The 11,072-nt window shown below is 36.0% G+C and overlaps 3 protein-coding genes across 3 annotated transcripts; all 3 read right to left on the bottom strand.

Moving 5' to 3' along the window:
• Positions 1 to 524: 524 nt before the first annotated feature.
• On the bottom strand, positions 525 to 2,195 carry LOC123005767 (TNF receptor-associated factor 3). Its single transcript, XM_044399714.1, has 3 exons — positions 2,059 to 2,195; positions 1,070 to 2,014; positions 525 to 1,022 (listed from the first exon to the last, which is right to left on the bottom strand). Exons 1-3 carry the CDS (start codon positions 2,125 to 2,127, stop codon positions 675 to 677), a joined length of 1,362 nt encoding a protein of 453 aa, XP_044255649.1. The 5' UTR covers positions 2,128 to 2,195; the 3' UTR covers positions 525 to 674.
• Positions 2,196 to 2,303: 108 nt separating this feature from the next.
• LOC123005768 (caprin homolog) lies at positions 2,304 to 5,991 on the bottom strand. Its single transcript, XM_044399715.1, has 4 exons — positions 5,706 to 5,991; positions 5,320 to 5,654; positions 3,153 to 3,357; positions 2,304 to 3,095 (listed from the first exon to the last, which is right to left on the bottom strand). Exons 1-4 carry the CDS (start codon positions 5,838 to 5,840, stop codon positions 2,481 to 2,483), a joined length of 1,290 nt encoding a protein of 429 aa, XP_044255650.1. The 5' UTR covers positions 5,841 to 5,991; the 3' UTR covers positions 2,304 to 2,480.
• Positions 5,992 to 6,078: 87 nt separating this feature from the next.
• On the bottom strand, positions 6,079 to 11,013 carry LOC123005750. Its single transcript, XM_044399682.1, has 9 exons — positions 10,748 to 11,013; positions 9,112 to 10,697; positions 7,791 to 8,797; positions 7,543 to 7,745; positions 7,360 to 7,497; positions 7,065 to 7,311; positions 6,731 to 7,014; positions 6,499 to 6,681; positions 6,079 to 6,448 (listed from the first exon to the last, which is right to left on the bottom strand). The coding sequence occupies exons 2-9, from the start codon at positions 10,665 to 10,667 to the stop codon at positions 6,362 to 6,364; spliced, it is 3,705 nt and encodes a 1,234-aa protein (XP_044255617.1). The 5' UTR covers positions 10,668 to 10,697; positions 10,748 to 11,013; the 3' UTR covers positions 6,079 to 6,361.
• Positions 11,014 to 11,072: the final 59 nt, after the last annotated feature.

Genomic DNA, 11,072 nt, shown 5'->3' with positions numbered 1-11,072 from the left:
AACGTTTTTACTTGAAAAACATACTAAAACACTTGATAAGGTAAAGATAATGACTTATTTTGATGTTTTTTTGGTTTGTTTTAGCAAAATCTTGCTATTAATGTATTTTTCGTTCTATTTTTTGCTAAATCGAATGAAACAAACGAAATATCAATTTAGATTTATTTTTGTTGGGTTTAAATATGTTTTGACAATATTCTGCAAAATAAATGAGTCTTTAATTCAAAAAACGAACTAAATCAATCAAGACACGCTAAAATGATATCAATTTCAATGTAATTTGGTAATTTTTCAGTGAGAATATTAGAAATGGACAAAATAATGAACTTTTTGGCCTATTTTAGTGATTTTTTTACCTTGTTGAGTGAAATATTATTTATATTTTTCAAAAAAAAATAGTGTCATCATTTTTGACTGAATTTATTACATCAATAATTAAAAAATTTAATTTTACTAAGATTTTGGCGAAAAAAAGTATTTCAAAATACATTAATTTTCTGCTGTAACTACATTTACGTTTCTAAAAAATCATCAGAAATTAGAATTTCTGCAAAAGTTTCAATGTTCACTATTGATAAATATATTCTCGGGGGTGAGAACTTTTTTCAGACATTTTTATAATTAAAAATTGAATTCTGTCCCACATTTTTATTTCTTTAATAAAAACTCTGTTGTTATAAGGTAGTTTCTGTTAGCAATTTCGTATTTTGTTCGATCTTGACTTCGAGATAAATTTCATCATTTTTCAAGTGATGCGCTTTGGTGAGTGTGGCATGAGGTATGAAAATATAGGAAAAGGATGATTCTTGCGGCTCCTCATTTTCCTCATCTCCGGTTTGTCTTTTAGCCACGATATGTTTGTTGAAATTTTTCGCCCCATTTTCCTGATCTCTAAGTGTCACAGTCCCTTCAATATGACACGGCCATTTCAAAAGAGCATCAAAATCGCCTTTGAGAACATGAATTGAGATCAAAGAGTAGCGATCTTTCCATTTTTTCAAACCATTCAAATAAACTAAAACCTGATGTAATGTGTTTTATTCGTGAAGCAATTCTCGCAAACACTCACCCTGATTTTGTATCCGAAATTGTGGGTGTGGAAAATGGGACTCTTGATCACTGTATTTGAGTCTCTTGATTTGGACATTTTTGCCTCAAAATCGGTGATTTTCCATATGAGGTGGCCTGGACTTGATCTGTCAACATTCGACGCTAAATTCTCTAGAATTTCCAAGTCGAGTTTCATTTGATCGAATTGTTGTCTGAATTTCGCAAATTCGCGGTCTTGAATTTCAAATTTTTCGGCCGTTTCTGATGCGATTTGACTGATTGTCTTGATGTCAAACACCACACTTACATGTTTCGTTTTCATTTCTTCAAAATGCTGTTTGAGGAAACTGATGTCGTCTTGTATGTGGGAAATTGAGCGTTTTTGGTCGGCCCACAAGCCACTAAAAGTGGCATTTTCCTGCTCGAAGAAATCTTTAAGTTCGTCGAGGTTTTTAGCAAATTCGAGATTGGCCTGTCGGTTGTAATTTTGTTCTTTGAGAAACGACTCAGTTGCTTGGTTTATATCCATTTGGAGCTTATCGAAATTCATTAAATTCTTCTGAAGACTCATCCAGTGATATTCACTCTCGTTTCGACTCTTCTCTAGTGAGTTTATCGACTGTGTTAAAGTGTCTAATTTAAAATCGGCCGCTTTTTTCCACTCGAAAAGCAACTGAGTTTGGTATTTCAACTTGTCCAAGTCTTGACTCGGTCTCGACGCCACCTCATAATTGGCTAATCTGGTCGAAAGTTTGTGAAAATCGTGCTGTAATTCCTTAATCGAACTATTGCTTATTCTAGATGCATCTTCGTACGTTTCCGTTGTTGTGGTGTGACGCGTCATGGATCGGCTCGCTCGATTTAAACACTCTTTTTTATGCAAAGACATTTCCATTCGAGGCACATAAGACCCACATTTGTTGGGGCAAGGTACCAAAACGTTGCCACAAACCGATGTATGTCCCTACAAATAGATTAAAAAATTGATTAGAAAAAAATTTCACTCACCATTTCTGTTTCATTTTCGATTTTTTCATGACAAAAGTAACAGGTAAAGGGGTTTCTGTGCCGCTCCATGATTCCAGGTTAACTATTTCACAACTGATAAGATAAGAACAAAATATTTGAGTCATGTGAAATAAAACAAGGTTATTTTTACCAGCTTTTATTAATCCAATTAATTAATTAAGTCAATACTAAAAATTTCTAACATACTGAAAAGGTAGAGTAGAAAAAGAAATAAAAACTGAAAATGCCACTCGACAAGTTTAATCAACACAATTGTGCCTGTTTTCCATTTTTAACACTAAATAGATGAAATTGTTGTTGGCCAACCTGAGAGTTGAACCAATTGACTTTAGTGACTTATGTTTTTTAATTAAATTAAATCAGAGACTAATATCGAATTCCGTTTGCTCCGTCATGTTTCTTCAATGCCTATTTCCAGGTCTAGGTCCGTTCCTGTTTTGTTTAGGCCTGTTACTGTATCCGTTATTATTATTCTGATAATACGATTGGTTATTGGATCTCGGTGGGCGATTTCCTCCTTGTTTATGCACTTCCTCTTTATGAGCCTCTTCAATATTATTATTATTATTATTTCCCGTCACTGGAATCGGTGGTTGTGGTTGTGGTGGTAAATTCGTCGGAATATTTTGAAATAAAGGAGGCAAAGGAATCGGTGGTGGAGGTGCTCCTCCCGTCACAAAACTCTGATTCGTGAACGTCTGGCTCGGAATCTGTTCAGGTGGAGTGTCAATCTCGGATTCTTGCAAAAAAAAGAAACTTCCAGTCCCTAGCATTTCCGTTATAGGTCTCGGAGGTGGCTGTTGTTGTTGAAAATACAATTGCTGTTCGGGAGTAAGAGACTGATCCATTGGTGGTGGTGGTGGTGGTGGTTGTTCCGTTATGGGTGGTTGTTGTACCATCGCTGATGGTACTACAGACTCAATAGAGAGCATCTCCATGGAAGGGAGTTGCTGAGGGGGCTCAGGGTCGCTAGATGCGACTTCCGGTTGTTCACTCTCAACCAAATTCTCAAACACCTTTAAAATTATTTTTATTAATCAATTTAGGGGAATTTGGGAGAGAGAACGACTTACAGGAACTTGATCAAAATAACCGCTTTCATGGATTTTACCAAGAATTTCTTTGACTTGACTATAAGTTCCTCCAAATACTTCTTTTGGTTTGCCATCTACAACGGCAAGGAGGTGCTCAGCGGCGGCTTGAACCTCATTCGTGAAGGCAGTTGGGTTTCCCGCTTCGTGTTTTGGGGTCACGGCTGGGTACAGGTCATCCAACAATCTATACAAAACAATCAAACAGTAGCAGTGTTGCCAGCTCAAAACAAAACTAGATAACGCTATTTTATTTAGTCTAATTCTATAATTTTTTGGATAGTTTTTTATTAAATTTTGCGATATACCGGGCAACAAAAAAAATCTATTGGCAACACTGAATTAATTAAATTTGTTATATCAAAAAAATGTTTAAAGTGACGGCTAAATCAGCAGTCGCCCGTCACAAATGAATGACAATTGCCTATAAAAGTTTGACGTTTGAATTTGAAAGTCAAGGTTGCCAAATTAAATTTTTAATTTGACACCAAATCATTTACAGTCGCCCGATATTAACGTTTTTACTTGAAAACATGCTAAAACACTTGATAAGATAAAAATAATGACTTATTTTGATGTTTTTTTGGTTTGTTATTAATGTATTTTTCGTCTTATTTTTTTTTGACAAAATTTCATTTAAAAAAAGCTAAATCGAATGAAACAAATGAAATAACATCAATTTAGATTTATTTTTATTGTGTTTAAGCACGTTTTGACAATATCCTGCAAAATAAATGAGTCTCTGGTTCAAAAACGAAGTAAATCGAGTGAGATACGCTAAAATTATATCAATTTCAATCTAATTTGCTAATTTTTCGGTCAGTTTTAGCAAAAATTTAAATGTATTTGAAAAACGTGCTGAAATTAAAAAATGCAAAAATAACACTAGTTTTGACAAATTGTCGGTTTGTTTTTAATGAAATTTTGCAAAATAGTTCTGTTTCTAGCTGAAAACATACTAAAACGCTCAGAAATGGACAAAATAATGTGCTTTTTGGCCTATTTTAGAGATTTTTTTTACCTTGTTGAGTGAAATATTATTTGGAAAAACAAAACTATGTATCTCTCCATTCTTCAAAAAAAAAAAAAAAAAAAAAAACTAGTGTCATCATTTTGGACTGTATCAATAATTAAAAAAGTGAATTTTACTAACATTTAGGCGAATACTCTATTAAAAAAAATATTTCATAATACATTAATTTTATGTTGAAACTACAGTCACGCTTCTAAAAAATCATCAGAAATTAGATTTTTTACAAAAGTTTTCACCAACAAATCTTTAAACTAGTATAAAAATCACCAGATCTGGTGAAATTTCAACATTGAAAAGAAGTTTTTTTGTTTTTTAAAATTGGTAACTTTCGCAAAATCTAGTTACCAATTCTAAATGACACTAGTGACTCCCCTGAAATTTTGATTAAATTAGAGGGTGTCAGAACTCGCGCCCCAGAGAAAAATTTTAAGTAAGATAAGACACCAGGAACATGAAATATATTTTTTTTAATTCCGTGTCAAAAAATCTTGACATTTATTTTTTGACATATGACATTTTTTGTCTATGTGATCTTGTATATTTTTTTTATACCAGGTGAATAAAAAGTATGGAAACTATTAAACTATTTATTTTTTGAAAAAACTAATTGTACTATAAAAATGTGATGATTTAAAAAGGAATAAAATTTTTCGAAATTTCCTTTTGTTTTTAGTTCTACAAAAAAAAAAAATTTTTAAATGGCAACCCACTATAAAATCATTTTTCTCATAAAAGCTATACTCTAAGGATTACAACTATCTGCTTAAAAATTTTTTTTTTCACATAAATTGCAATTTTGACAAAAAAAATCGCATAACTCAAAAACAAAACACAATTTCGTTCTGAAAATACGATCACATGCAAATGATTAAAAATAAAACCGCTTGGTTCCATACTTTATATTCACCCTGTATAATTATTTAGTAAAGATACAAAAATTTTGCCAATAAAAGCCACAGAGTTACAATTTAGCAAAAAAAAATATTTTTCCAATAGAAATAGTCAAAATTTAAACCCCCATAACTTGGATTTACAGACGTTTACTTTTAAATAATTAAGAAATTTGTGAACACCATTTTGCAAATGATGATCACAAGACAAGAAAGACTAGCATACTTGAGATCGGCGTCGGTGAGGTGTGCGGCGCCGTTCCTCCCATGGAGGAAATCCTCCCTGACCGCTTCATTCCCCATTTGATTGAGTGCATCTTGCACCAAAAGAATCTCTCGAAGTCTCGCCAATTCGGCCTGATTTTTGGCAGCCGCTTCCTTCTTAGCTTGCTTTTTGGCCTCCTTTTCCGAGACAACGGCAATTCCTAGGAACTGTTTGTAGATATCTCTGGCAAAGTCGAGCGTTTGGGTCACCTCATTGTACTTGGCCACGGCAGTCTTCTGATCGGAATTGAGCTCTTTACCGGCGTTTTGCAGATCTCTATACGATTCTAATTTCGACTGGAATGCGAAAAATTACGCCCCACATCAAACTCATTACTCACTACTCACCTTGCGCTTTTCGAGGTTCCTAATTTTGTGTTCGACGAGGGTTATGACTTGTCTCAAGGGCGTTGAATTTGAGTCCGGAAGAGATGCTTCTGGAGACACTTGCTTATCAATTTTCACATTCGAGGCCGAGGGCATTTTTTTAGAGTTTTTAAACGACTTAAACGACAAGTTTCCTACTCGTTCAAGTAGGATTTAACGTTTGTGAAATGAAATAACGCAAGAAACGTTCAAGATTAATGACAACACAAAGTTGTGATGATCACTCACTCCATCGAAAAGCCGACACTGGCGGAAACCGTCCGCCATTACTTTAATCCCATTGGTCGATTACGCCGGAATTGACGAAATCAAGCGCGAAATTCAAACACCAAAAAAATGTCAAAAATTATTTATTACGAATGGTGTGTTGTTTGTAAAACCACCAAATAAATGTTCGTTTCGTAATAACGTAATAAACAAACAATATCACTTTCTCTTTACAAGAAAATCGAAATAATGGCAAAACAACCATCACTAATAAAAAAATATGTCTAAACTAAATATATTCATTACATAATAATTATTAAACAATACATTTTTTTAGTTTTATATAAACTCTCATCAAATATAATGTACACAATTTTGATATTTAGTCCTTCGAATTTTAATCAAGTCTTTCACTGCGAATACACTGTATTTTTCATTTTTAAACTGTACTCTATACAGTCAATTTCCGCCCACGAAGTACGTACCTCCAAAAACAACTAAAACAAACACAAATTACACACATTGAAATCGAAAACTAAACAATTACCTGATTTAACCAATTCTCATCCGCTAATAACTCATTTAATATACAAGTCGTATCCTTATTTGGATCACTAGTCCGTTTTTCACTGACACGTTTTGCACATTCAATATACATCAAATATTTTTGATGTGTCACTTTATTTGAAAGTTCAACACGTGTTGCACAAATCCTACACATTAAAAAATTCTGAAACAAAAAATTTCAATCGAGTTTTTTTCAATCCACCTGCACATACTTTCTCATTCATTGCTTTTGGATCAGGTTGACAACCTTCCAAAGTAGTTGAATTGTACGGCTGACCATACATCAAAACACGAACAGCGACTTCCAATCGACCACAAGCTGCACAACTTTTCGTATGAATATCAGACGGATTTACTTCGCGAATCACATTAAAACATGGCCATGTACAGACTGCGGCTTGGACCGCTGGTGGCCATCGCAGCAACGACAACAACTTTTTTTTCTTACTGTCGGTTATGTCATCTATCGTTTTCACATTTGATAAGAAATACTCATCTGGAAAAAATTCCAACTAAATCGATGACAAAGTTAAATCAAAATTTTACCTTTCTCTTGGAAAATTTCCGTTAGGAAATTACTATCCAAAGCTTGAGAAATTAATGTCTGTATGTACACTTCGAAATTGTCCTGATAACACTCACAATCACGCATACATTTCTGTTGGTAATCCTGATCGATGACTGTCATTTCATTACGTAAAAATTCCACGATTGTTTCCAAATGATTCTGGACTTTGTAAGCGATTGGTATTGAAATGTATTGCTTTTTACTTTCAGGAGTCCATGACGTATACTAAAATCCAATTGAAACTATTACAATTATTACGAAAATTATACCAACCGTTGAAATATTTCTATAAAGAGTAACACCATTTTGTTCAAATGGTTCATATTTTTGAAGCAAAGTCTTTCCATCAACTCGCCAAATCGCTGGCCAATCTTGACTCAATTCAGATCGTATTACAACAAATTCACCAGGCTAAAATAATCAATTAAAACACCAATTATTTGTGTTTTTCTTTACCTTGAACGGATTGTCATCATTCGTAATAAGAGAATTATTGGATAAAGACGCTGCAATATTATCCTCGAGTGTAGGAGGCGCATTTTGCTTATTTTTATTTCCTTTATTTTTCTTAGAATTATCGCTGACGTAACCATCGGTTTCATAAATGCCGGCTCCTTGTGCAGCTGCTGTAATGAGATTTCTACGTTTTTTCCCACTAGCTGTAAAACACGAGTTAAATATAATTTTTTTATGAATCTAATTACCTTTTCGTGTTTTTTTCGAAATTGGTATAATTTCTTCGCCATCTTCTTTAGCTTGTGGTGTCCATGCCGGATCCGAATCGGAATCTTGAAACTCAGGAGGCTCTTCAAGATCATCATCGGCTTTGATAAGATGTTGCAAATTAATTTTCTCTTTTGCTGCACGTTTTGTCGATTCTCTTCTCGGTATAATTTCCTCGTCTTTTTTCGTTTTCTTGATTTTTTTTCTTTCAGTCGTTCCACTTTTGGATTTTTTACGTGACTTATTGTCTTTTCGATCGTAATTAAACTTTTTATTACTTCTAAAAAAATCATCATCTGAACTAATCCCATCACTGTCACTGTCAAAACTGTTTCTTTTTCGTTCTTTCGGTAAGGGAAAGTATCTGGGATCGTCTTGGGGGTCTCCTTGCGATAATTTTGTTATTAATGGTGGTGGTAGTGGGGGCTGTACGACTGGAGTCGCCGTTCCGTTACTTTCAGGCTGTTTTGTCGTCTCGTTGTTTATTTGGGGCTTTGAACGTGTCCACGAAGATTGCTTTCTATTACCGCGTGTAACAGGAGGTGGAGAACTATCACGTTCTCCTTGAAGGAACTTGAGATAACTACTCATGAAACCCGAACCGGGTCCTGTTGCTTTATTATTATCGTTTGGTTTCATTGAGTTTTGTGGCGGCGGTTTAATCGAGTTGGTTGGGGTTCTTGTTGTCGTACTTTGTGAGAGAAAATTTAATTCTTCTTCAATGTTAGGAACGACGACTTTTGGTTGATCTTCTTGTTGTTGTTGAGGAAATTGTGACGATGTGTTTTGCTCTGGATAGTTGCTAATTGGGGTTAATTCAACGGTTGATGGAAATTCCGCTGGATGAGGGGGTAAATGGAAAGGTGCGAAATATGGCAATGGGGGCGGTGGATGGTGACCATGTGGATGTGGGACCATCAAACCTTGGTGCTGTTGGTGGATTGTCTGGCTGGTGAAGATTTTTGAAGAAGGCGGAGGCAAGTTCCACCTGAAACAAATGGATTTTTAACAATTTTTGCTCACTTCTGTGAGAGAATATTTTTGGTTGGCAATAATACAAATTAATTCACAATTTTTACGGTTGAGAGATTTCTACAAAAATCAAGATACCTAAAGTAGTTTCTTAAATATTTTTGGTTGGCAACAATACAAATTTGACAGAAATTTTGTGAAAATCAAACACTTAAATTTCGTGCCATCCGACACATTGGTGAGTGAAAAAATCCGTTATTTACTTTCATAAATTTTAACATAAACCAAAATTTGGCCAATTCTTAACCTCACTTTTTTTAAAATAAGTACCTATCAAAATCGAAATAGGCCCCATTTTGTTGCTGTCCTTGCGCCCCGGAGCTATGTGCCGGTGGTGGTATCCGTGGTACCTCACTAGTCGGTTTCTCACTACTTTTTCTTCTCTTAACCGCCGGTTTAACCTCTTGTTTAACCTCGACTTGTGCCACTTGACAACTCTGTTGCTGTTGCAAATTCTTGACAATACTCATCGGATCGCCTCGACAACTAGACAAGTCCTGTAGTGCTGCCATCTGGTGGCTGGTATTAGTCTCAAAATACCCTTGTTGTCCCACTCTTTGGTCCTGCACTGTGTTATAATTATTTGGTTGATTTCCTGTTGAGAATTTTCGGGCTTGTCTTTCCTCCCAACAATTTTGATTATTTTGCGGTTGTCTTTCGTACCTCTCCGGGAAGCTGCTTTTTTCGCTATTTAAAGCTCGCGTTATGACAGAAGGATAGGCAACGTTGGTTGGTTGAGTAGTAGGTCTTGGAACAGAGACATCCAATGGTGAGGGAGGTGTTACTTGATTGGAAGTTTGTTGAGGGGAAGAGATTGAGTTCATTGGACTGTTGTACATTGGGTAGGCGGGGCTTGGGGCGTGGCCAATTGGTGAAGCTTGAGAGTGAGCTTGTAGAGGGCTAGGTCTACGAGGGACAACGACATTGCAATCGGGACCATTTGAGTTATAATCGGAACCACTTTTAGGAATATTTTGAGGGTAATGACTGTAATTTGAGGAATTTTGAAATTGCGATGTACGTTTTCCAGAGTAATTTATCGAGAAACTGACAGGTGAAGATTGATTTTGTGGTTCTTCGTTGTTTCGCTGTCTATCATTTTGTTGATTACTTAATTCTGGGTAGATTTTCGTTTGGGCTTTCGTTTGAATTTGGGGAGTTGTTGATTGTTTGATGGGTCTTTGAGGATTGGGTGAAGTTAGATAAGATCTGGGTGTTTGTGGTACTCTATACTCTTTTGAATTTGATGGTGTTGAGACTATACATGATTGGATTGAGTTTGAAGTGGTTGCGGTTTGGAAGAACGCTGGAGGCGTTTTAGTAGTAGTGGCAGGACTTTGAGCTCTAGTAGCAGTAGCGGCGGCGGCGGCGACGGCGGCGGTTTTCGCCGCCGCCAATTGCGAATTTAAATGATTGAGACTTTGGGCGGCGGCAAAATGTGCATTGAAATTCTCATACGTCGCCGCTTTCGTAGTCGGAACCACACTTTCATGGGGCAGAATTCCGAAGGGGCTGTTTTGTTGCCATCCAGCGCCCTGTTCGAAAAAAGGCTGTTGGTGATAGTCGTCTGGTTGTTTGGAGGCGGCGAGGGCACGGTGCTGGGTGACATAGTGGGCAGTGGCGGGTTTGGTACCCGCCGCGTGATGGAAAAGGGGGCTAAAAACAGTCTCGTAACCCACTGGTGTAGGGGAAAGGAAACCACCGGGTAACAATTGAGCAGTGGTGGTGGGCGGTGTGCCTGTCGTAGGGGGCAGATGGTGATCCCCTTGAACACCAGCAAGACGATTATAAGAGGCGTAAGCCGACCATGGGCCCACCGGATCCATGACTGTCTTTCAGTGGTTTAGCCATCCCATCTGTAAATAAATATAAATGTAATCTTGACAAGATGGACTAAAACACTTACTTCTCATTGAGAAAATGACAATTCACCAATTATTACATATATCTCTTGTCCGGTTTTCGTAAATATGGCTCCATTTCTTTGAAGTCTTACCGATCACAAATTATCAAAACAAACAACACAATATTATAATAATAGCACAGTTTCAACTCTAGTGCTTAAAACACGTGAGTAATAAGAGAAAAAAGTAAAAACATTCATAATTAATTCAGGTATTTGCGTATTTACGACATTATTCAGACACCAAACTTTATATCGCCATTTTAATATTTTCCTAACAATAGATGAGCGCCATCTTTAATGACCTTCAAAAATACCCGCCAAAATC

This window comes from Tribolium madens, unplaced genomic scaffold, assembly GCF_015345945.1.
Source record: "Tribolium madens isolate multiple individuals breed KSU strain unplaced genomic scaffold, Tmad_KSU_1.1 Scaffold_20;HRSCAF=117;Tcas5.2_LG4, whole genome shotgun sequence".
Classification (NCBI taxonomy): domain Eukaryota; kingdom Metazoa; phylum Arthropoda; class Insecta; order Coleoptera; family Tenebrionidae; genus Tribolium; species Tribolium madens.
The sequence above is the reverse complement of the archived record's forward strand: the minus strand, read 5'-3'. Positions and strand labels throughout refer to the sequence as shown.

Excerpts from the sequence above, each read along its gene's own strand:
- LOC123005767 (XM_044399714.1), bottom strand. The coding sequence starts at position 2,127 with ATGGAGCGGCACAGAAACCCCTTTACCTGTTACTTTTGTCATGAAAAA. Across the intron at positions 2,015-2,058 it reads TCGAAAATGAAACAGAAATG|GGACATACATCGGTTTGTGG; the intron begins GTGAGTGAAATT and ends ATCTATTTGTAG. Across the intron at positions 1,023-1,069 it reads ATTTCGGATACAAAATCAGG|GTTTTAGTTTATTTGAATGG; the intron begins GTGAGTGTTTGC and ends ACATTACATCAG.
- LOC123005750 (XM_044399682.1), bottom strand. The coding sequence starts at position 10,667 with ATGGATCCGGTGGGCCCATGGTCGGCTTACGCCTCTTATAATCGTCTT. Across the intron at positions 8,798-9,111 it reads GCCTATTTCGATTTTGATAG|GTGGAACTTGCCTCCGCCTT; the intron begins GTACTTATTTTA and ends CATTTGTTTCAG. Across the intron at positions 7,312-7,359 it reads TTTATAGAAATATTTCAACG|TATACGTCATGGACTCCTGA; the intron begins GTTGGTATAATT and ends ATTGGATTTTAG.
- LOC123005768 (XM_044399715.1), bottom strand. The coding sequence starts at position 5,840 with ATGCCCTCGGCCTCGAATGTGAAAATTGATAAGCAAGTGTCTCCAGAA. Across the intron at positions 5,655-5,705 it reads GGAACCTCGAAAAGCGCAAG|TCGAAATTAGAATCGTATAG; the intron begins GTGAGTAGTGAG and ends TTCGCATTCCAG. Across the intron at positions 3,096-3,152 it reads GTTATTTTGATCAAGTTCCT|GTGTTTGAGAATTTGGTTGA; the intron begins GTAAGTCGTTCT and ends ATAATTTTAAAG.